This window comes from Acanthaster planci, linkage group LG14 (genome assembly GCF_054643075.1).
Source record: "Acanthaster planci isolate LZ-2023a linkage group LG14, COTS_SCS, whole genome shotgun sequence".
Classification (NCBI taxonomy): Eukaryota; Metazoa; Echinodermata; class Asteroidea; order Valvatida; family Acanthasteridae; genus Acanthaster; species Acanthaster planci.
In genome coordinates, this window is record NC_141790.1 from 13013000 (window position 1) to 13038655 (window position 25656).

At 38.9% G+C, this 25656-nt stretch overlaps 1 protein-coding gene across 7 annotated transcripts in view; it reads left to right on the forward strand.

The window, feature by feature from the left end:
- Positions 1 to 25656, forward strand: part of LOC110981686 (disks large homolog 2-like) — a 70544-nt gene that overhangs the window by 2637 nt on the left and 42251 nt on the right. For 2 of the 7 annotated variants that reach the window (XM_022239476.2, XM_022239478.2), the window contains exons 2-4: positions 2214 to 2345; positions 15787 to 15825; positions 17393 to 17535. In XM_022239476.2, the coding sequence (XP_022095168.1) occupies positions 2214 to 2345; positions 15787 to 15825; positions 17393 to 17535 (314 nt within the window). Of the gene's footprint in view, positions 1 to 2213; positions 2346 to 8796; positions 8933 to 15786; positions 15826 to 17392; positions 17536 to 21446; positions 23007 to 24690; positions 24889 to 25656 lie in introns of those variants that run through there. The other 5 variants (XM_087145542.1, XM_022239477.2, XM_022239479.2 and 2 more) reach the window with 5 other exon arrangements.

Genomic DNA, 25656 nt, shown 5'->3' on the forward strand with positions numbered 1-25656 from the left:
TATTATCAGGTGTGAAAACAATAACAAAGGATCAGGGCTTAAAATTTTTTTGATTTATAAAGAGAATCTTGTATTTAAAGTTCTGGTATTACCGAGATTCAATATTTTACATAGAAACATTTGTGTGACTCCTGACAAATTGCATATGTGTAATGTAAATTTTGAAGATTTTGAACCTGAAAAAAAAGGAAGAAAAGAATTTTGAAACCCATTTTCATCATAAAGTTTCTATAGTTTTGTTGTTCAATTTTTATGCAGTTATACTTTATATCACGATGGCATTGAGGCAGCATTTTTCTTGTGACTTTTGTGATCTGTTTCAATTCATCAAGAGAAGAATCAACAATTATAGTTTTATGTTGTTTCTCATTGTGTATTTACCCTTGGACCTTGGCATTTATACCCACACAAAGTTCCTCACCAGGTGTGAGCACAGCAAGCAAATGATTAACATGTTATAGAACTTAACAGATAAAGCAATTGATTATGTAGCATTTTGCAAATTTACATAGTGATAAAGATGGTTGTAAAAGGAAAAATTTGAAACCAATTTTGGCAGATAACTTTCAGAAGAACTTGAAATTGGGTCTTTCGATGAAGGATTATACATGTACCCAATGTTTAACAAAATGTGCAGTGTTCCTGGTTTTTGTTCACCTTAAGGGTGACTGGTACCCTGTGCATCACTGGTGCACCCTCTCCCCTTGTCCCAAGCACATATATGTACAAAACCCCATGGACAACATCACAAGGTAAACTTCAGCAATTGTACAGAACTTAAGTATTGTGTCTCACCATAGAGCACCATGTAGGAACACGTACATGTATGTCCTCAGTGCATGTATGGATGTTTTCACACTGTTGGTTGCCTGTGTGCTGTGAATCATTCAGTTGCTTCCACGGAGGCTTTTTCCTACAAGTACAGTATACCGTTACTTCCATGGTTGCTTCTGTGTACATGTAGGTCTACTGATACATGTACATGAACAATGTGACTCATATCATCCCTCCTTTTATGGAAATATATACAAAAAGTACATACCGTGTAGACAGTGATTTCCTGCGTATCCTGAAGTTTATGTTTGTGTGGTCGAAGTATACAAATCGCAGCAACTGAGTCAAATACAATCCATAGTAGTGGAATGCGAATTTAATTGTGAATTTATTTGTACACAATAGTAATTCAGGTTTTGTTTATTTATTTAGACAACAAAGCATCAGTTGATCAACTTTTTTGCAAAGATCCATAGACCTGAAATACATAGTGTACATGCCTCTCATGTGTGAACATTCCTGAGGCCTTTGCATGCATGCATGCAATCAACCCCTGTAGAAAGTTAATAGACCTTTGTTTGACACCATTTTGGTGCATTAGTTTGAGTTTGTCATAATAAAGAGAAAAAAATTTCCATAGAAAGACCCACAGTATTAAAGCGAGAGACTATTACACGTAGCCGTCTTGTGGTCCCTGTGGTCCCTTCCTGCCAAACTTGCATGGTAAAGCTTCATGAGCTCTTGTACAGTGAAAATTAGGATTGTTGAAGATCCTATCACATCAAATTATACTTTATAATCTTATAAGTCCCACGATGCTTTCTTGGTATTGAAACCTCTAAAGGAGTTTCTTGCGAGTTATGAAACCTGATGATCTTAAAAGCTGATAGTTCTGCACCAAAAAGTGGCACTGGTAACTTGCTGCCCATTTCACATGCATATACATGTAGCAGGTCACATATTGTACAGAACTGAAGGATTTTAGCCAGCGACAGCAAAGTCTTTCAACATTTCGCCTCTGAATGTACCCGTGTACATCATTTGACCCTTCAACTGTAATAGAGTGCAGAACAATCTCAACAGTGTGATGGTCATTAATTATGCTGTGTATAATCCTCTTTTCTAGTTAACCTACCAAGCACAACCCCAAGTGTTACTTATTGCCTGCAGAGCTCTATGTACATGTAATCTATCATCTACCCCTGATAATCCAGATGTCTCACAGATGTTCAGGAAAATTAAAGGGGCACCCATGCTGATGGGTTCCTTTTCTAACCTTCCCTCTGTGTATTGTTTCCAGTAAACTTACCGGACTCTAAACTACATGTCACAAATTGAACACTTTTTCATCCCGAGAGCACGTTCAGAGTTGCCTCTGTGGATGAATTGTGGATGAATGTATCAAAGTAAAACTTCACAAATGTTGGTTTCTTTGGCAGAAGCCCATAGGGCACTGGAGTTATTGGAGGACTACCACTCCAAGTTGACCAAGCCTGGCGACCGTCCTCTCCGCAATGCCATCGAGAGGGTCATCCGCATCTTCAAGAGCCGCCTCTTTCAGGCTCTACTGGGTAAGTTCATCCATGTCAGTTGGACTTCCGTCATTTCCGGCAGCACTACATTCTTTCTGTATCATACATGTAAACATGTAGAAAAACATCTGCATTACCAGAGTTCTGGCTTAGTCATCACTTGGATCCAATTCTTCCTGACCGTGGGAAAAATCGGTTGCCATATGTGAACATTCTTTCTTGTACTTTAATATTGCTAAAATAGATTGGTACAATATTCAGCCTCCTGGAGCCCCCTAAACATGCAAATACAGTACCATAGAAGGGTTTGACTTATATACAATGTGAAATATGTGTTTAACTTAAAACTAATATAACTATTACTGTACATTTACCTCCTGTGATGGGTGCTTGAATAAATTTTACTAAGTGGGTGAACTTTCTGAGCAGTGCTTTCTGTTTGTTGCTTCAATGATTTGCGTTTAATTACATCACATTGGAGACCCTGAGGAGAATGAAATTTCTGTCTTCCTATGGGAAACGTTTAATAATGCCATGGCAGAGGACTTGTGGCTGCTGTTGCATAAATAACTGGGGGTGGGGCGGGGGAGGTTCTGATCGTTGGCTTTCATTCATGCTTCTTTTACTTCTTGACATGCTGTGACCAAGGCAGACATGTATCGGTATCTGTTAATACAATGTTTGTACCTATAGGTTCTGATCGCAGAGCAATTTTGGCATCTGTAGCCCTAGAACCATGGGGCTCCTGAGCCTCCTCTCTGACTGGCAGCCCCTTAGTTCCAGGGTAGACTTGGAGGCTGGTTTTTCACTAGGCATCATCAATGCATGTTACAGCAAGTATTTTTTCTGGAAAAAAGGTTGTCTTCAACTTCTGTGACTTTTAAGTACTGTATCTACATGTATCTCTTTCCAACTGTACAGAATTTGATATATTGTTTCGTGACGTCAAATTTACTAAGCAGAATTTGCATTTGTGTGAAGTACAGTCATATAATTCAGTTTTCAAAAGCAGATTAACTTGAATTTTTGTTCCTTATAACAAAACATCCAGAACATCAATTACTGCTAAACAAATCATACATCAAACCGCTACCTGTCCACTCATCTTGCCCGCATGGAAAATCCTCCCTCAAAACTTCATCTACCCGTAATAGAAGCATGATTATTGATAATGCATCATAATGAAAGAGTTCATGATGTGCCAATAGATTTTTGTCCTGAGGTAAACTGCACATGAGCTATTGACTTTCAGCTGACATTAGTTCTTCTCAAGGTTCTTAGTGAAATTATTTTCCTTAGAATGGACAATATGGTTAAAACAGAGACCTTTTTGAGATGTTCAAGTATTAGCACATTTCACTTTCTTAACCTTCATGTATTGCTGGTAACTACATGTACTAACCGTTGCGAGATACATTACATGTACCTGAAAGGTTGTTTTGTTACCCGTCCAACAAACTGTACACAGAGGAACCATACACCTTTAGGCCTCATAACCCACGCTCCAATGATTGTTAAACCGACTGTCAAAAGTCTGGTCTATGAGTGATAAATCTTTGCATTTCACTGACAGCCAAACCCTTTTTCCCTTACATGTAGCTGGTACAGGTAGTGTCGAGGGTGACAGTATGTAGCCTAGACTGTACTGAGGGAATTCCATTACATCTGACTGGTACATGCTATTTTTGTAGCACTGGTCTACACATAGTTCATTGTCTGCAGTGTAGTGTCAGATAAACTTCCCGTTGCAGCCTACATGTAGTAGTAAAGAGCCCAAGAATAACTTATCTTTTTATCTAAAAAGTCATAAAATACATATACTACTGTCGTTCAAAACAAGCATTCTGTACATGTACAGTAGGGTACATGTACAGTGTATATACAAGTTCATTGTTTATTTCAACTGCCAACAGCAGTACACTGCCATATGGAAACATTTTCACGTTGACCTTTTCATAAAAATGGTTGTTGATATTCAGTGCTATGTATCTATTCATACACATTGGTTCATGTGTGTGTAAACTATGCACTTTCACGGTACATTTCTACTTACTGGTGTGCATGTACCCGTACATGTAATTTTGCTGTTAAATTGTAGTTCATAACTTTTAAAAAGTTTGAAATGATAAGCAGATGCACATGTATATACATGTAAATGTACATGTATGGGCTGCGTTTCCATCACATGTGCATGTTTGAATTGAAAATATGCTACAATGTCAAATTATGCCTGAGCCTGTTTCATCCACTACCGGTAATAGGACTGTACCAAATAACCGAATATTCAATCGATTGTCCAATATTTGAATATTTTTTTTCAAATTTGAATGCAAAATTCATGAAAAAGAAGGGAAAATTTTCGTTTTTAATGATTTCTTTTTTAAAAATTGCACTATGGAGGCCTTTTTCAATCGGATCTATTCAAATGAAAAGCATCAGAAATCTTTCAATGATTTTAAAAGTAAATTATTCATTAAACAGTTTTAAAGAAATGGAAATTTTCAATAGGGCAAGAAAGTCAGATTCATCTCTTAAATCTTGCTAAATCGTGGCTGGAGATACATGTACATGTTCTTCCAGATGTGAGAAGCTATTGATCATAATGTTCAATTGTGTGTGTCATTGCAATGTTATTGCAACTAATTTGTATATGGTTTGTTCATCAACAATCTGCCAGTGGTGCGACTGAGTATTTGGATACATGTATTCGATCAAATTGAAGGTCGAATATTCGAATAGTGAATTATTCGAATTGACTCAGCCCTATCTGCTAGCCCACTCTTTAATTTGATCACTAAACTGTTGTAATTGTAAGCAACATGTGGATTTGTTAGTCCCTCATCATCAGCAAGGGTTCATTTCCAAAGTACACTGACCAACCTCCTTAAACTAAACCTTCTTCTCAACCTGCACCCTCGCATCCTGCTGGTGGAAGACGATTTGATTTCCTCCTGAGAGACAGAAATACGTGTGCCATTTTAAAGAGGATTGCAGAGACAGTGTAGACAGTACATATCTCCCTGTTTGCATCTTAGCCTGTAACCCCCCTTCTCCACACCCTCTAGTAATCCTTACCTGTCAGCTATCTCCATGTGGTGTCCAGATTCACAGCAGAGTTTATCCACTCTTTCTCTTTTCCTTCTTGTCAGGAGCATTGGGTTAGGGTTGTAATTGCATTCCAGGATTTTTAAAGGGCTGTGTAGATGCCAGTCTTGTATGGTTTGGTTTTTTTTTTTTAGATATGCTTACATTTTTTGTATATTTCCTTTCAAAAAGTTTGGCTGTGCTCAGAACTTTGTTTTGCCGTTAATGTCTTGAGCAGTTAAATAGAAAGAACTGCTGGATTGCACTTCATCAGGTGGACATGTGGGTCTTCATTAAACCCAACTTTTTCTTGGTCCTTCAAATTTCATCACCTGGTTTGGAAGGGATTTGAAACAAGTTTTGTACAATATTTAATTGGGTTCCGTCTTGGTGATCGATTATGAAGATTCAGGAAGATTCCAGTTAGAAATTTCCAGAGGATTAGAATATACATTGCAACTGTACATGTACCTTCAGGATTATAAAAGAGTGACCATTGTCTTCTCTTCAAATTAGACAGTGTTTGAAGTCTTGTTCATACACGTTGATCAAAGACACTTTGAAAGTGAGATACCAGTGTGTGCTTTTTTGTGAGACATACATGTATGTGTTTATTCATTCAGTCTTCAAGCATACATGTACCGGTATCTGTAAGAACTACATGTCCATGTAGACTCTACAAGTTGCACTTTTCATGTATGCATACATTGTACATACGAGTACATGTATCGTACATGTACATGTGCATACAGTACATGCACATGTTCCAGCAGACAATGCGTAATTAGATCCTTGTATGATGTCCTCCAACAGGCATTAAAGTAGTAATTTGCAGGAACTGTCCCATCAATCGCCAGTCACTTATTACACTCAACCTATCAGTACTGCTGAATCACAGGCTGCAGATTAGTCATTTCACCCTGAGCCGTTGCTTCCCAAGTTGCCTTGGCTGTTCTTTTTACTTGATAGTGTGTTTGTGTTGCTTTCTTGATGCACTCTCACAACATTGAGTATACAGTACTGCACAAGCCACATAACGATTTGTAGAATTGAAAGGACATTGATGACATCTAACAAAAGAAGCATGGTGCAATAACAGTGGATGTTTATTGTTGGTGCAGTGTGTTTCTTTTGTTAGATGTTCGTAGTGTGAAAGGCCGCACATGTGTTTGTTCTCCTTTTAAATAGAGATATTGTAGATTATGTGTCACTGTTAGGTTCTCTTCTCTTTTAACCTTTTTGCCATTGAGTATTGTGCTCTTGCTTTTTTCGCATGATTGAGTTTGGAATACCATTTGCATATAACCGTTGATACTTAGGCTGTATATTGTATTGAATCACAGAAACTTCATAGCACTGGGGTGTGTCAAATCTTACGTAGACCATTTTGTAGACATTAATTACTAAAACAATCCATGGAGACTAGCCCACAATAGGATGACAGGGAGCAATGTAGTGACCAGTACATTTACATGTACACACTGTACATTACGTACAATGTAGCTGCAAAATTGTGCAGAATGTAACAAAATGTATTTAAACCATAATTTTATTGTGAACACAAAAATTCCTACCAGTATACAAGTTACATGTACTGATAGTTGCATTGGTGAGATTCTGAAATGCGCTTCTCTTTAATAACTTGTGAATAAGTGAAGTTATCCTTACTGCTGATTGCCCCCTTTGATGTGGACAAAGGCTCAATGAGCAGGAAATCTTGTGCTCAAGAAAACCATGGAAACTTACATGTACATGCATGTGCAGCTAGAACCTCAGGCCTTCAATTCAACAGGAAGTACATGTAAATACTTCTTGGCAGACTTGGATTTTCGGAACTCAACTTAAAGCGGTATTTCCTAAGTACCGGTAAGATTTCTACTCACAAAAGGAGGATACCCAAGACCATTAGGCAACAGGTGAACCTACATACAGGTACCTCAAGCACATCCATGTTGTACCATAACAACTTGATGTGGACTTAATAGACTTGTGTTAAGATTTCAGCTTCTGTTGATGAAAAAGTGAATCACTGACAGAGGTGAGATTTGTCAGGATTTTTGCTTATTTCAGGATTTTTTTGGCAGGACTTTCCCGATGTCAGGATTTTTCAAACAATTTCTTTCAAAGTCTGGAAAATCTTGGTTTACCATTAAGGTTTTTTTACATACTGGTACCCACTGTATATAAGTTGAAAAACACAAGAAAGGGTATTTTTAAGGGATGTGTTTTGGCAAACACAAATGTACATTGTTGACCCTGTACTGCTGTCAAACCCTCTGGTGATTACGTCGTGGACATTTTATTTTATTTTCCACTAATCTCACCTCAGATATCGTTATGTATGTACATCCATGTATGTAAAAGCCTTGGAAGTGACGGCTTCTAAAGAGGAATTTGGTTCCGTAGGCCTACATGTACATTCAGGAATATTCTTAAGTGCTGTGTATTTATGTACATCGTACAGAGGTGATTATATAAATTAGAGGTCCAACTTGGGGACATTTTGGTGTTCTGTTACGGGTGAAACCATTCAGCTTTTCTGGATGGAACTAATATTAGTACTGTTCACATTCTGTAGATCAAACAGGATTACATTGTTTATGACTTGTTCAATATACAGTTCAATCTGCACAATGTTTGATAATGTGGTTACAATTCTACATGAAGAAAAGTTGACTGGCTTCACGTGTAACAGGACACCAAACTGTCCCCAAGTTGGACCCCTAATTTATAGCATCACCCCCATGTACATGTACTTGTACAATGTAGTTGATAATACTGTACATGTACATTGTACATTACTTGGATGATATTGAGAACTGATATCCCACGAGTTGTGGTTTTAACATTGAGTCCAGTGTTGCTAAGCTGCCAGTAGGGGAGAGCACAGCTCAGCAACAATACAACTCATCTGTACGTGTGCAGTACTTTTTCCAAGTTCCTTTTCAGCCATAGAGCCATTCCTAGGCTAAAAAGTTGTCTGTCGTTGGTCGTAAAATTGGAGGTTAACTGCCTTCCTTGTGTATTTCTATTGTCTGTGCTATTCTATCCACCAGTATACCAGTTACAGACCGAAAAGTCTGGAAACAATAAACTTGGTTTTATGCCACAGGTCACAAGCTTTAACCTCACACAAATCCAAAGGGATTCAGTCAGTCACACTGCCAGACAGCACTTGAAAACTCCGACACCCTGTATATCAACTTTTGGTAACACACACACCCATGCAGGTCTGGGTCTAATACAATGTGAATATACCCCAGCATGGGTGTCTCTTTTTACCTGTGAGTTTTCATTGGTTGTGACATTCCCAATTCCATCATAACAGGACCATTACATGTTGAAATACTCGTACATGCACTCACCTGTAGTACCTAAGCTTTTCAGTGTGTTGCTGGGACAGCATGGGAGAACCTCCCAAGTAATCTCTCTCAACAAATCTAAAGAAATTTAGATGCACGACAATGTACTACCAAATGGACAGTCTCCAGCCACCATCAATCAGGATAAGAGGCTCACACTTCTTGGGGTCAAACAGGAAAGTAGGTGTGCTAGTGCATGTTCTATTTGTACAGTACATAGGATATTATCTACCCCCAAAATTGAAGGCAATAGAGTTCAAGACACAAGGCTGAAGTATGTCCAGGTATATGCACATACCTGAGAGACAAACATTGCAAATATCACTCTGGGATCAGTCAAATATTAGTGTTTGCATTTTAGGTGTATAAATGTATCCATATGCATGCATGGAGTCTCGTAATTGCAGTACTCTGTAGATTGCATGGGTACCACATGTTTACATGTACCGTATGTTATTGCTTCCTAACTGGAGGGTTCGGTACTGTACCGGGGTACCCTCGGTCAAGGAAAATCCCCCAAACTGTCTCCAAACAGTTGTCGTGGAAAGTCAGGGGGAAAAAAGGGGTGTCCTGGAATCCTGTTGTCAGAGGAGAAAAGTTATGGAAAAGTCATGGATGTCAAGATCCTGCAAGAGTTACATGAATATGGCTGCTTTTGATAAATGTAACAAACGGTGGTATTTTGGTCAGCCTTCAGTACAAGTGGTACATTACAATGATGTAGAAGTAATGGCAATTATGATCAAGGTCTTTGGATGGTGTCGTAGAAAGTTTAAATTTGAATTTACCGGTATCTGACAAAAATTTACTTGTACCTGTACATTGATGTTAAACAAAAGAACCCAGAAAACAAAACCAGCAACAAAAAATACACATGAAGACCACCTGACACCCAAAAAAAAAAATCATCTTATGGAAAACTGAATACGCCGTGTATTGAACCTGCATACATGTATTGTACATGTAGGCCTACATGTACAATACATGTACATGTGCAGGCACAAGGGACTACCGGTAGGCTTACAATACAGTATTACATGTACATGTATGTTCATGTACATGCACATGCTTTCTTGACTGATCTACATGCACATGCAAACAGTTGAACTTGTTACATTGTATCTCATTCAGTTCATTTCACACATATGTACCTGTTCATGTTCCATACTGCACCTGTACATATGTATGTACAGTATGTTAATTTTCAAGTACCATACAGTATTTGCATGTGTGAAGACAATGCACTCAAGATTTGTTTTCTTAAATTGCAATACTCGACATTTCAATCATGAATGCAAAAACTGTTTCATGTCCATGTACATACTTTACATGCATGTACCGGTACATGGACACGTTGTACATGTACGTGTAAGTTGGTATCTTGAGTTTTGTACAGTTTATCCCAGGTTTTTCCAATGCATGAACGGTCAATTTGTGTTGCTTTCTTTCCTGAATTCATGGTATAAAAAGTGTCATAAGAAGCAGCCTATACACTGATGTGAACTGATACATGTAATCACTAACTGTTCCATCACACAAAACCATGTTTCACCATTAACATGTAAATTGTTCATTGCATGAGCACCTATTGTGCTACTGCTAGTGATCTTGGCGTGCAAAATTCACTGAGACATTTTCAATGTACCGGTACATGTACCAGGCCGTGCTATCATTCCTTCATGCAAGTCTTAATTTGACTGCCGTTCCATGGTTCAGCTCCGGAGCGATTATTGACTTGTTGGTTGAGAGGAGGTTAGCACTACCTTGGTCAAGGTTACTGTGTCGTGTAATTTCTGCTTGTCTTTACTGACGGTTAAACCAAGACTTCGCATCCACTTTTATCTTGCACATGGGCTGAATTATTCATCGCAACTGCTATTGACTAACCTTGAGCATTACCTGATCCCAGTCCTTTAATATGTGGCTCTCAGGATTTTGGTATTAGTAGTATTTGAACAGATGCAGGATAATAATCTAACCATAATCAGATCATAATGGTCCAAACGCCCTGCAGAACAAAGAACTTGTAATTGTTTCCACATTGTATACATGTGCATGTATAGTGTAAGGTTTGGGTAGATTCAAAGCGAATACCCAGTCCTCCCGAAGGAATTGTTTTTGCATCATGATGTACATTTATACCACTATAAATGTACAAATCTATACATGTAATGTTTTGATTGATCAAACGTACTGGTAGCTTCGGTCTCCATATATTAACGTTATTCCGGTTATGACTTCCTGATTCAGTATATCAACTATCACTCTTCTCCCTGCTCAGGGAAGAATTGCATTTCTTCATTCATGCGTTGTGATTCCATTTACTGAATGTCGTCAAATTCCACAGTGCTGGACCTGCAGCTAATGTCATGCTCTGGTGTTCCATCTGTCTCTTGTGTCAGCATGGTGACACATGGCTGCACACGGAGTCCGACAGGACAGGCGGCGTGTCATTCTGTGGGTCTTAATGTGCCACTTTGGGGGGGGGAGGGGGGATAAGACTGTTGAGAATCTCAAAAGGTGTGAGACCGGTGTGTGGGTGTGCAGCGTTGGGAATGAATATCGCAGGTATTGTCAAGGGGGTTCATCACAGGATTTGTCAGCGAGGGTGGTGAATACTCCTGCAGTGTGAGATGTGTCGGCAGATACGAAGGCAGTTATCAGGGGGTTTGTGCTGGTGATTATTAACATGGGTGGAATGAGGCTTTGGTGTTGACGCGAGCTGGTGTTTTGAGATCACCTGGCCCAAGAATAACACACAGCACATCAATCAATGGCATGCAAGTGTGTCATACAGGCAAACATTACATCACATACTGTCTATGGATAAAGACAGTATGTCTTGTATAAAGCTATGCCTGGACATGGAATGTGTGAACCTTTCATCGCACACACAGTGAGTTCTCCCCAAAGGGACATTCTGTACAATGTACATGTAAAAACATCACATTTGACTGCAAGAAAACAGAAGCACTACATGTAACAGCCAGTAGGCTGAATTATAAGGCAGTTTCCATTTGAAGCATGAAAACGATTTACATGTACATGTATCCACCAAAGATCAAAATTACATTGTAAACTGGGCAGACATTCTTCAGTTTACAGTCTACATACTAATGTACATGTGCGTGAATGTTAGTCTGTGTCATGTGCAGAATTATTCATATGCAATGCCAAAAACCTAGTCTCAAACCAGTACCACTAGAAAAATATTTTTCAATGAAATTAAAATCCTTTTATTCAGGAGTTGATAACACCCTGTAAAGCCCAGCATCATTCAAAGATTGTCATTTGACAGTCTGCTTTTACACTCACTGCATCAGTCTGTGGGATAGTTTTTACGTTATTTATATGTAACAAATGGAAAGAGATATCATTGTTTTTCACGTAGCAAGAGACAGGCAGTGGCTTCCAAGTTCCAGCTTACAACCTTAGGTATGTTCAGTACACATTTGAACCGTCAGTTCACAAGATTTGATAATGAATGGAATTCTTTGAACAGAATTTTAAATCCAAGAAGTACCCAAACCGGAACTTCATGTCCCTGAAATCCCACTCCATAAACATTTACTGTATACCAGCACTACTTTTCTAATAAGTAGGCCCTGCACCCTAACCCCCTAGGGACCATTGAAATCCTGCATAACCTTGTTGGGTTCAGCATGGTTAACCCCCAGGGACCATTGAAATCCTGCATAACCTTGTTGGGTTCAGCATGGTTAACCCCCTAGGGACCATTGAAATCCTGCATAACCTTGTTGGGTTCAGCATGGTTAACCCTCTAGGGACCATTGAAATCCTGCATAACCTTGTTGGGTTCAGCATGGTTAACCCCCTAGGGACCATTGAAATCCTGCATAACCTTGTTGGGTTCAGCGTAGTTATGGTTTTAAAACTGAAATTGTTTTGTTTCTCTTCCTATTGAGGCACAGATATTAAACAGTGAAGTCATTCCTGAAAGCACGTATGAAAAAGCGATCACTTTCTAAGCACTTTCTAAGGATGATGGTAAAGTGATAATGCCCAGAAATTATACTCGGGATGGTTTACATGTACGTGCGTTAGTGGGTATCACATCGCTGGCGAATGGTGCTAAATATAGCTCAGACCGAGCTATACCCCTACAACCGTCCCATGAACTTACAACCTTCTCGATATTTCACAGTGCAAGTATCATTTCACTGTTTTGGAGAAAAATTTACCGTTAAAGGAATTTTATCAGCTACATGTATATATATATTTTAAGGTACCTACCAGTACAGGTGCCAGTAAAATATGACAAAATCTGCCTTGATTGATTTTGTGATTATAGGCATTACACAGTGCTGCAGTTGGTTGAAAATGATTGATTCAATTAAATGTATTTTTAAAAACAGGAAGCACATTTGGTGGATTATATACCGGTACATGTATGATATTAATTTCATTTTTTAGAGACAAGCAGCAAAATTCACTTGGTGGTATTTGATACAAGAGAGAAAGACAATTTGAAGACCATGTACTGTAGCTGTACATGTGTATTTGTTCCTGTCATCAAATGGTGCTGTGCCTTCACTGAAACCTTGAAATCAAACCAGTATATCTGCTCAGCCTTTTGTGTGGAATGTCAGCAAACTGGCCGTTGAATCGCCACAGGGTTCCTTCCTTATTGGAATGCATGAGGTATTCTTTGCCTCACTACCCCCCAGGGAAAGCTATTTTCGTGATCTAAGGATGGCTACAAAAGATGAAATCTTCTCAATATTGTGCATGTACACGTTCAGCTGAAATTGATGGACAGTTTTCTGTTTTTCCATCACCATGCCGGTGTAATTCACCTCTATTCATGGAATTAAAAAAAAAGAAGATGTTGATTACGAAGACCTACTACCATGACTACACATAGTACATGTGCATATCTGGTTAGTTGATTAATTTAGAAAAAGATATTGAGCAAACAGGAAACCTGAAATATGTAGAAATTAAATCCAAGTTTTTTTTACTTTAAACAGTGATTAGGTGTAGAGTACCGGTACTTGAAAATGACACTCAGCTCTGGGATAATGTGCAAAAATATCCTCTTTTCCTGTCAGTAGCTTTCAAAGAATTGAAACTTTTAGTAAATAATCTCTCGGTGGTTATTTGTTAGTATCATATATTTATTATATATCATGATTTCCTTAAAAAAGCTTGGAATAGTATTTCACTTTTTTTTGTGATGTTACACTTCAGGAGTCGCCATGTGGATGGAGGGTTAAGACTGAATATTATATTTGAGCCTTTGTTGTTTATTTTGTCTATGAATTTTCAGAGAAAGCTTCCTAACGTCCTGATTCCTATAATGCTGATTCTTTCAATCTGCTTACACATAGTTTAATTCCCTTCTCCCAATTCTGTCCTCCACAGCCCCCTCCATTTGGCACATTTCCACCCTTTACTAACAGACAGGCAGAACAGACTAACGCTGGGCTAATATAACAATCAAATAAATGCTTCCTCCCACAGAGTTCTGCCAAGTGCCAACAATATTTGCTTAACACAAATGGCTTAGTTGTAATCAAAATACAGTACATGAATAAGGACTGGTTTTCTCTGTATTTGGTTACTTACAAGCACACATATACATGTATGTCCTGGGTACCATCTGAATTTGCTGTATACTAACCAACATTTTCTGCTTAACATCTCTGGGAAACTGTTGACATTGTTGTACATTGTACATGTATGTTTAACAATTGAATATGTTGTGGTTTGCAAAGTTAAGCCCTCGAGTTTCATTTTTTAAATAGTTTTTTCTGATTGAAATTCTTCACACCATGTACATGTATTGCAAAGTGGGTGTGCTAGTTTCAGGCATGGGTTAAAACTTTGCTTGCAAATCCTTGTTCAATCAGTGAGTTGAGTGTTAAAAAGCTATCAACATCTTTCCTAAAAACGTGCTAACCGTATGTCCATTTTTCAGAAAGGGGTCACTTCTGAGCATTTCTACGGTTTAAAAAATCTTCACATTTTACAGAAACCATAAAGGCCCCATTTAAAACAAAAGTACAAGACTTGTACATGTATGGAACTGGTATGAAACTGAGAATTTGTGAATTTGTGATGGGTATAAACATCAGAGCTGTACATGTACCAGTATCAATCAAGGCAAGCAGCATTTCGGGATATACAAGTACTTCATACCGGTATGGCTATTGGCTAGTAATCATGTTACTGTACTAATGTCTAAGGTTGCAGGCCAGTAAATAGGTCCAAATTTGCCTGTGCGGACTGAGTCACGATTTGTAGGTTGTCAAATTCTCTGCTATTAGAGCATTTTGTGGCATGTGGACTGCATGGTTTGTTAAGGAGGATGGAATCCAGGGGCAGTACTGCCAGCTTGTATTTCTGAAGGTATCTGACCAAAAGGGGCCCTCCAAATTGCTGTATGTTGCAATGGAGTGTAGGCATCAATTTTCAAAATTGCGATAGGCCTCATGACTGTTTTGAGGGATGATTTTCTCTGGAGAGAAGTATCTTCAAGAGTCATTGGCTAAGCCACTGAAAATTGAAAGGAAAGTGAAAGATAATTAAGTGAGTTTTAATTTGATATGCAACACTTGTGAAAGCTGTGAGTATTTTCCCTGAGTTTTTGAAGTGGGAATATTTCACTGTTGTCTATGGCAGCTTATTTACTGGTCTGGACCCTAAGGACTAGTCTTGTAAAAGATTTACTACAAGATAGGAGTCTCTCAAAATAAAAATCCAGTTGCCCCTGAAGCACATTAAGTGTATGTGTACATGTAAATGAATCAGGGCAGAGGATAAGAAATAAACACCTGAACTTACAACCTGCTTTAACCCAAAGCTACGAGGGAATTTCTCATTTTGAGTCATTGACTTCATTTTTCATCACTTTCATTCTGATTCCATCAGCCATTTTGTCAAAATCTGAATTTCACCTCATTAGTAAACTCTTTTTGTCTTCTAACAAGTAATAAAATGCTTATTGCACTGTGTGATAGAGGTTTTGACTGCCTACTCCCTGTGTTTTTTTTTCTTCAAATGTTTTGCAGATATTCAGGACGCCTGTGTCTTGTTACCAGTTGATCAAAGTAAGCCCCAGAAATCCTGTTTTTCATGTAAAGCCAAAAAAGTTCAATCCCCAGATTTGGGTTGTATGCAGGGAATTTGACATTTTGCTGCTGTTCACTTTGAGTTTGAAGACCATGGTGACCGGAGACCTTTGCAGTGGTGGGGACAAAAGTTCATGAGTTTGACCCTTGACCTTATTTGACAAAGAAGAAAGAAAAATTCAAGCATACAAAATGTGAGGCAGTTCTTTATACCCTGGTAACTTAAGCTTGCAGCAAGGGAGCATACTAATAACATGAATTTATATGAAATGGTACAGTTTATAATATCGACAAAAAATGTGCAATGCATGTAGATGAATCTGGTTAATCTTGCTGTCCAACAGAAAAGAATTTCTGCCTCCGTACTTTTCCAAGATTTATTCTCCAGTCACCAGAGTTTTTCAGCTTCCTAATGATCCATGCTAGATGTTACAATTACCCTGCATACCTTATATTTCCACTGACACAATCATTTCAATCAAACTATGAATTGTGAATATTTTATTTGTGATCGATAAGCATGTGCAACAAGGCATGACCGGATTGCTGCAGTTATTTTGCCATACATCAGACAAACGTATTTGATTTTCCGGACAACGATAAAACTTTACATGTAACCATGTTGATATAAGATTTCCAGAGAGATCTTTAAATCAACTATCACAGTTTCTGAAATGAAGTAAAAAATAAGATGCATTAGAGAATGATTTGTTTAGAATTTTTGTTTTGCCCGTTATTTCTAGATTTTTAGATTTTTTTTTACAAAGTCTACAAGACACAGGGCGTCTTGTCTGTTGCATGCACCCTGAATGCATTTTGGCTGAGTTCTTCCATCTCCCGCAGGGCATTATTTTCGTTATCTCTGTTAACTCGGTTTCCATTGAGTTATCATGCAGGCAAATGTACATGCTTCAATGATTACAATGCACTATCAGTGATCTGCCACCCATTAATCAATCATTTTCTTTCTGGGTCACAAGAGGGCGCTATTTAGATGTAACACTTTCTCATGCTATGCTTTATGCTGTACAGTCTTGAGTGTTGTGTTGTGAATGCTGTATGTTATAGTGTAAGTTTTATCATTTATGTATCTGTTGCATCATTATTGGTAGATTCATCCTGCCAAATGTACTTAGATGTGGTGCAGGTTTTTCTTTTGGCATTTACAATGCCTGCAGAACAAGGATTCTGTGTGTAGATCTTTAAACTTCTTCACTTTCATCTGAAGTCGCTTGGTTCTGAGGTCATTGTAAAACTGAATATTCAAAAGGGTAATATTAAAACGCATCATGAAATGTTGTAGAATTGATAAAAAAAAGTTTTTTAGTGCTCAAATTTGATACCGGTAACTTCAGCCCAGAATTTCAGACAAAAAAAAATGGGCAAGTACTGCCCAGAAAATATTAGCACATCTTGCTTTGTGTTTTAGAATTTGGAGAGGATTGTGCAAGACATTTTTGTTGGTCATACATGTAGTTGTCTACAATTGTCCACCATGCACAAAATACTCATGGAACCTTTTTTTTTTCACTTCTCTACTCATTAGACATTCAAGAATTCTATGAAGCTACACTTATGGATGGGAGCAAAAGTATTAACCAGAAAACCATGGAAACGCTGGAGGTTGCATCCAAATGGGAGCAGCAAACTTACACAACGCCTGCCCGAATGCCCATTGACAACTCTCCCGTAAGTACAAAACTTATGACTTTTAACAAAGATGCAAAGCACCTCAAAATGAGTGATCTTAGGAATGCCACCATTAAAAATGAATGGCGCCCTCTGTTGTTCAAGAAATTAAGCACAACAAAGAAATTTGTTCCAGTTCCCCCAACATTGCCGTTGCTGTTGCCTTGTGCATTGAAAAAAACAATGTGATACGGTACCATGACTGAAGCCTTTACTCGTATGAATTTGTTTGTCTATTCATTTTTGGTCTATCAATTTCTTATCACCTAGGATGAAGAAATTATGATGTGATGGACACTAACCCTTGGACCTGAATTCCTGTTTTATTTTCAAAATTAAATAATTTTTTTTTGAAATGTACAATGGGTTGTCATGTCTATTGTAACTCAAACAACCGATTTATTTCTGCTTGTAGAATTGTTGGATCTCAATGAACTTGTGGAAGTGATTGGCCAGTGAAGGCCACTATCTTATCCAAAGGCCACTTAATGTGACTGGCTTTGACAGCCAGTCACATTAAACATGGTGTACATGTACATCAGTACCGGGGTAAATTTCATCCTATTGTGATCACATTGAGATTTTTCAAAACCCTGTGTTGGACATTGTACAATGTTGTGTCTTTACTGTGGGTAAGACTTGCACAAGTTTAACTTGTTCTTTTTCAATACCCAACGAGGTTATAAGATGTTACTGACATCTGGCTTCTGAATCAGGTCAGAGGTCATTATTTCAACCTCAAAGTCCAGGAGATCAATGTTATATCCAGCTGTGTGGCAGTGATACAGGTAGGTTTCTGAGTTTCTACATCAGGTTCTGGAACACAGAGCTGAATGGAATACCGAATATATCAGCTGGATACAATCAGCCTCCTGAATTGAATGCTGGGATTTCTTCAGGTTCATGTTTCTCGCAACGTTTGTACATGGAAATAACTTTTGATTGTTTTTACAACATTTGGTTTCATTTGTTCCATGTTTTGATGGAAAACATTCTGCAGAATCACTTGTAAGGGATATACCGGACATGGACATATATTTTGCTCTTTTTCTCTTCAACTTCATAATTTCTGAGTGACTGTAACCTTCATGTATAGTTGAAAGATTGGCTGATGCCACAATGCAAACAGCCACCCGAGCTGTTGTAATCAATGCCATCCATGACCCCCTACTCACTCCATCAATTTTCCTCCTTTTGCTTTATGTCTCCCCCACCCTTCACCATCCATTAGTCATTGGTATCTCTTCGATCTACCCATGCTGAGATGGTCCAGTTATAATCTGGCCTTTTCTCTGTGCAGTTTCAACATTAATGTTATGTCATGCGTGTTTTCTAAAGGTGTCAGGTGCACTTCTGCTGTGTATATTTATGCCATCACTCCCTGTGAGGGGAATTTAATATTGCGATGCTATCTGTATTTTTTCCTCAAAATAGTTAATTGGCAAACCTGAGATGCTGTGAATCAATTTGACCTCACAGTTAGTGTTGCGGCTTTTCTTTCTGTTGCCGTAAAGCATGACCTAAAATTGATCGAAATGCTGTTTGTTTGAAGAAATATTCATGGAGTTCATCTGAACTTTTTCAAATTGAGGTAAGAAACTACGGTCTGAGCAAATGGTTGAGGGCGCTATTCATAACATAATCATCTCACTACCACTGATAGCAGTGACAGTTTCTCAGAGGTGAGGACAAAAAATGAAGGAGTCATCTTGCTCCGTTCAGTCATATCCTTGCTCTATGATTCAGAAGATTGATTGTGCCTGCTAAGTCATGTGACCTACCGGTATTTTGGGTATCAATTTACAGGGTACATCAACAAGCGTGGCATCCTCCCATAGCACAGTGTGTTTGGAGTGTGGTTAACAAAAAAATGAAGCCGATTTTCGGTTTCTTCCTCGGCACATCAGAAGTCTGAGTATGTGGTAAATTACACTTATGACGCTCGCTGCTATAGGATTACACCATGTTTATTGATATTTGATACGCACTATACATGTACATCACATGGCTTAGTGGGCGCAATCGATCTATTCCCTAAAATGATCAAAATGACAAGTACTGTACTAACTGCCATCAGCTCCGTGCAGGAACAACAAATGAAGGCGTGGTTTGCAAAGCAATGACAGCCCTTCACTGGGAACTTCCCATATGTGCAAACAGGATTTGCATGTTTGGTGTAGGACGTGCTGAGAAAGATGTGACCAGTTTCTGTTTGAACTTGTACCCTGAACTGCAAGGTACATGTACATGTATGTACCGTGGATGCATCAATGAGACCACTTGGAAACTTGCCTCTAGCATGTCTTGCCTTTGCCAGAGAGGGTGCACTTCGGCTGGGGGGGTGGGGAGATCTATGCTGAGTAATTTCAAGCTCATATCATTATCTACGTGATTGTGACTGTAGCAAACAAGAATCTGCCTCCTGAAGTCGTTCAGAAGATTGTTTTAATCCAATTTGTAGGAGATAGATTCAGGTACAGGTTACATGTACCACTGACTTTCATTTGAAATTGTTTACTGTGTACATTGTCATTGTGTTGGATGTACCATTCGAGTTTTGCATTTAATTCCATAACTCCTTTGTTAATATGTAATAAAGGAAGATGTCAGTGGCCTCTAATGCATCTTCTAGCGGGTGGTCTTAAATCTGGATGCCGGGCTTTCCCAAGTGATCACCTAATTACTGACCTTTGAGAGATGAGTGCCTGACTAGCAATGATTGGAATCTGTGCAGTGAGCTGACAAGGACATTATAATTATGTCCATGGACTAGTAATGTATGTATGTCAATGTCTTAAAGTTAAGATGAACCCTCGGGTAGGGCTGATGGAACTACAAATGGAGGAATGGAGGTATTAATCTTCTTCAATCTTGCCATCATGAATAGAGTTTCTGAACTGATATTGGAATTTTGAGGCCTCCTTCTGGTATCTACACCAGTTTCTCAGTGTCTTCAAAAAAATCTTTCATCACCATTTGTGCTCACAGTACCAGTACATGTACCGATAGTTGATATGATGACAATTAACTGAGAAAAGAACAATTTGGCAAAGAGACATGAAGTGGCTCCGGTTAGTTTCAATTGAAAATGAATAAGTGACTGCGTGATCAAATCCATATTATGTACATGTACATACTGTAGGCCTGCATGTTCATGTTATTCTTGGTAACTGATGTGCTCCTGATGTGTTCACTTGTTTCGTTAAATTAGAAACTGGATACCGAGCCACTTTTGAAATATTTGTTGCTGGTGGTGACATATATACTTCAACTCGGCTTGGATTACTTCATCTAGATTGGATGAAACAGAAATGACCTGCTTGCCTGATTTATCCCAGGAACTTAAGAGTTGAGTTTCAGTATGAATGACCTGCTGCAGTTCATTGTCAAATCGTGAAATCTTCCCCCCCCCCCAACTTATTTGTTTAGCAACTGGAAGCTTGAAAAAGTTGTCCTGTTTTGATGGACTTCTCTTTGCCCATCAGACAAATGAAAATCCCCAGTAGTTATTTGGACTGAGTCATGCATGTGCTGCAATACAGCCCCTGCAGTCTTGGAATACCTGATCCCCCCAAATGACCCAAGCAACCCTTGGTAGCTGGTTGTGAGGACGATGACTGTTTATTGCTGGAATGTCTACCAGACTGGCCTGTGTTGTGATCCATAGGTTTGCTCACATAGAGCGTAACCCTCCATGAAGGTACACACACACAGGTACAAATGTACATTGTACCTGCACCAGCACACTGCACCGGCATACTTGTGCTGCATGTACCATCCAGACATCATTCTGGTACATTGTTTATCAGTAGTTGTTTAATTGAGAAGATGTTGCGACAGAGAACAGTCACGTTTTGCTGTCTGACTCCTCGCACATCTCATTTCTCTTACATACATGTAAGGCTCTTCGGCCTCAGTGTAATTTGTACATGTCTTGGAGACCTTACCCCAACCACGATCTTCTCATAGTTGTAGAGTGAAATCCCAGTAACATTACCGACAAATTTCAGATCGAGGACAGATGCTGTGTGGAAGTGTCTAGTGATCTTATTTTGCTAAGAGCCATTCTTGCGTTCTTCCAGTCAACCGTCTGTTTCCTCCTGTCTCAGCACACCATGACTGCAGCTATTTATGGAAGCAGAGATTTGTGTACGCGCTGCAAGCACAGACAAATAAACAGCTGAAGCGCCGGAAATATCAGAGTTGTCTCTTCGTGCACTATGGATATGATTTTTTCTCTCCTGGGACAGTTACCGCTGTTCGACAGTGTGATTACTCTCTCAAGATTTACTCACCTGTCTTAAATCTTCTTGTGAGTTTGGGCATTTGGCAATAACTCGGGAAAGCTCATATGGGGATAATACGGCAACTTTTCTTGTGATGCACATTGACCTCCATTACATCACTTCTTACTACACATGGCAAACATCAAACTCTCTGTATGCCATCTGGAGAACATCAAGACTTTGTGGTTTTTTTGTGATTGGGTACAGTTGACAGTGTCGCCACACCTGAAATATTGGAATCAGTAGAATTTGTCTCTTTCTGTCAGAGAAAGAGCCCCCCTCTCTCCCTTCTCCCCTCCCCCTCCTCCTTGGATGACATCTACAGCTTAGTCTGATCGGAGTGAGTATTCAGTGGTTGGAATAACAATGACTGCATTGTGTACCACAAACTGAGGTTCATGTAGAACTACAGTTAGTAAGTGGCCTCTGGGAATCTACTGTACATGCACTTGAACCTTAACATGGAAGTTGTCATGGTGACAGGAAATTTGAGAACCACTTCTACTTCTGCAGAATTTGTCGGTTCCGGAAAAGATTGTCTTTGAGTGAACTGCTTCATGGTCTGCTTGCTCATCAAGATGGAAGTGATATAATGAGTCTTTTACATTACCAGTTTTCATCATTGGTGAGGCTTGGTTTGAGTTTCACTCATCAGTCCCATGCTGTGATAACACGACTATTCACCACGTTTTAACTTCTGCTACTGCACTATTGTTGTCAAAGTTGTTTTTCCCAGTAACTGCATTGCGAAAGGATTCCAGGCATACAGTAATCATTAATGCATTAGTGGAAGTACTGTACATATCGTTTGAGCTGTTGATGTAGCATTACTCGGGCCCTTTGTGTGCTTAATTTGATCTCAGGAGTATTCAGTAATTGCAGATACCCAAGTGGATGCAAACAAATTGTTTCACAGAGCGTGAACGTGGCAAGCTCGTCATCTCCAAAGATAATCCTATGCGCTAAACTATGAAATCTCCACATACTGAATTATGAATAATAAAGAAGTCGGCGAGGCATTTTGCACCAGACACGTAGACCATGGATAACATTTCCACGTCATCAAGGGGATCTGTTGTGTCTCTCTCGGAGCCTGTGAAAATCCGTTGCTCTTACATGAGGACGGCAAGGATGCGGATGCGTTTTGGACTGTTTGCTCCACCAAAGAGAGTGTACCGAGTACCGGTAGGTGATTTCAGTTGTATATCTATGTGAAATCCCCCCCCCCCCCGTGTGTTTTACAGAATAAACATTGGGATTTTTACTTCTTCAAGCAGCCATAGGTTGTGACGGAAAACAAATAATGAAGAGAGTTCACCTGAACACCTGAGTACATGTAAATCAAGTACCGGTACTTCAGACTGATTGGACAGTTCATTGGATGCGTTAAAATTGAAGTGAACCTGCTTTTACATTAAAGCTGTCTTTCAGTAGTTGCTACTGTACATGTACTTGTGTCTCATTTAATAAAGTGCTTTCACATATACATGTACATGTATTCGTACTGGCTGTACGTGTTTCAAATAAGTTAAAGGGGACACAAGTCAACCTATTGACTGGTATTGATTTGACACAAGAGGGCGCTTTTTGCACATTCAGTGAAGCTCTACATTTTTGTGCTTTCTTGGTCACAGCTCTTTTGTGCATGTACATGTTGGCGCTTCCTGATCCTTGTGATGGATCTGCAGCTTCTGATTGGACCCAAATACATGGACATTGTTTCACTTCATTGAAACATTGTTGGGGAATCTTGACTCTTGCATAATGAGAGATTTTATTCAGGTGTTGGATGTGTTCAGAGCGAATTTGAAACAACGTGTTGCAGTTTGCCAGAGCCACTTTTTGGGGAAAAATGCCTTAAACATGTGAAGAATCTTGTACAGTGTAAATCAACAAGAACCAGCATCATATTTTCACCCACAATAACATTAGTGTCTATTCCATAAGCAATGGTAGAAAGGCATTGTGCAAAATCACCCATGCAGTATTTGCGGTAAGGCTTATAAAGATGCAGAACTGAGTGATAGATCATAAAAGACAATGCAAACTGAAACAAATTTACTGTAAAAAGTTGTCTTGATTCTCCTTATGGGATCCACAAATACACAGGTACCCCTCTCAATTTGGTCATATTTTGTCTGGATGAAAAGACAAGGTGTTGTGTCCTGTCCATAACTCTGAAAGGAGCATTTCAGTAAGAATGGCAGTGTGCGTTTATCATAAACATGGTGAAAATTTTATCGCATCAGTCTGTGATGTTGACCAAGTTTTGTTAGTGACTACTGTTGGTATTGGGTCAGTTTGGTTGGAGTTTCACTAACCATTCCAACTTTTGTTTTTTTTCCCAAGCCACACACAGTTCTTTGTGATTTCTTTTAAAGAAGTTTCCTGCACCTAGTAAAAAATCTTTAACAGCTCTATAAAGCAATGACACTATTTTGGGAGTGAAAACAAAATTTGACTCTGTAGGGGGCATGGCCCGTTCTTTAATCTTTTTTACATGTAGGTGCAAAATAGGTAGCATGAAAGAGAAAATGTGAGAGTTGATGACAAACTTGAAAAAACACACCTGCGTATGGGCCAGCACTTCAGTCTTATGTCAACACTATGCAGGCTCTCTGGTCATGCTTCAACACTTTGCACAATTGATCAACAGTCATCAGTTTATGTAGGCTGGTAATCCAGACCTCATTCATGGCGCCATGATACCTCAACAGGCATAGGTCAGAGGTCATCACTCAGGTCACATGGGGTAGATTCCAAACGGGACTCATGTGGATCTTATGGGAACGTGCAAGGTAGATTGTTAGCATTTTAACATTGAGCTATAGCATAACCAAGGGAGCACAGGTTGTCAGTATTTTGAAGACCTGTGCCCTGAGGCAACCAAAGCATCGTGTTACACAGTTTTTCTTAGCAGTAGCTCCGCTGCACCGCCTACTTGAAGTAATAGTATTCAGTCATGATTCCTGGATATGGTTGAAGTGCAGGGGTTTGGGAATTTGCCTTGCACAGCTGAATGATGTCTGTTAAAACAACCAACAAGAGCTGTTCCATTGGAAATCATGTGAGTTGATAGATATTTGTAATTCAGAGGAAATTGGAATAATTGTACGGGTATTTATGGAAATTTGTTCAAGTATTCTTTTCGCCTCACCAGTACTTCATCAAAGAATGAATGGAAGGGCTTGTCTTTGTTAAATTTTCAACGTACAGGTGCACATGTAGATGTTTGAGGCTATGATTTTTTATGGTGATGCCACATTCATTTTGTAACATAGCAAAATGTAGATGATTATCTATCAGAAATTCATGATCATCACAAAGAAATTGATGACTTGGCAAAAAGATTAAGTCTTAAAAATGTTTGGCACTTCCATTTATAAGAAAAATGCTTGAAAAAATTCACAATGTGTAAAAAAATTAAAATAAAATAGTAGAAGATTCTAACCAAAATTGTTAGATCCCCTTGGGAAGATTAATTGAAACAAAAGAGTGCTGCATTTATTCATGTTTTTCTAGAAATAATTTGTAAAAGTTTGTTGGGAAAATATTTTTTCAGTTCGCTAATCACAATGTACCTTCAGGGCCAATGTACATTCTTACGCACCCTTTTCCTAGAAACAAGGCATAAAACTAGGGTTATTGACCTTTCTGGATGCAGTAACAAGATGTTTGCACTATTACGAGACTGCACAAATGACTAGCTCAAGCCCTGACCATTGAAAGATATGAATTGAGTGCCAACTGGGCTGTAAAAACAATCTTGACCTCAGTTTTATTTGCATACACTGTGCATCATATGGATAAGCGATAGTTACCAGAGCCTGTGCTC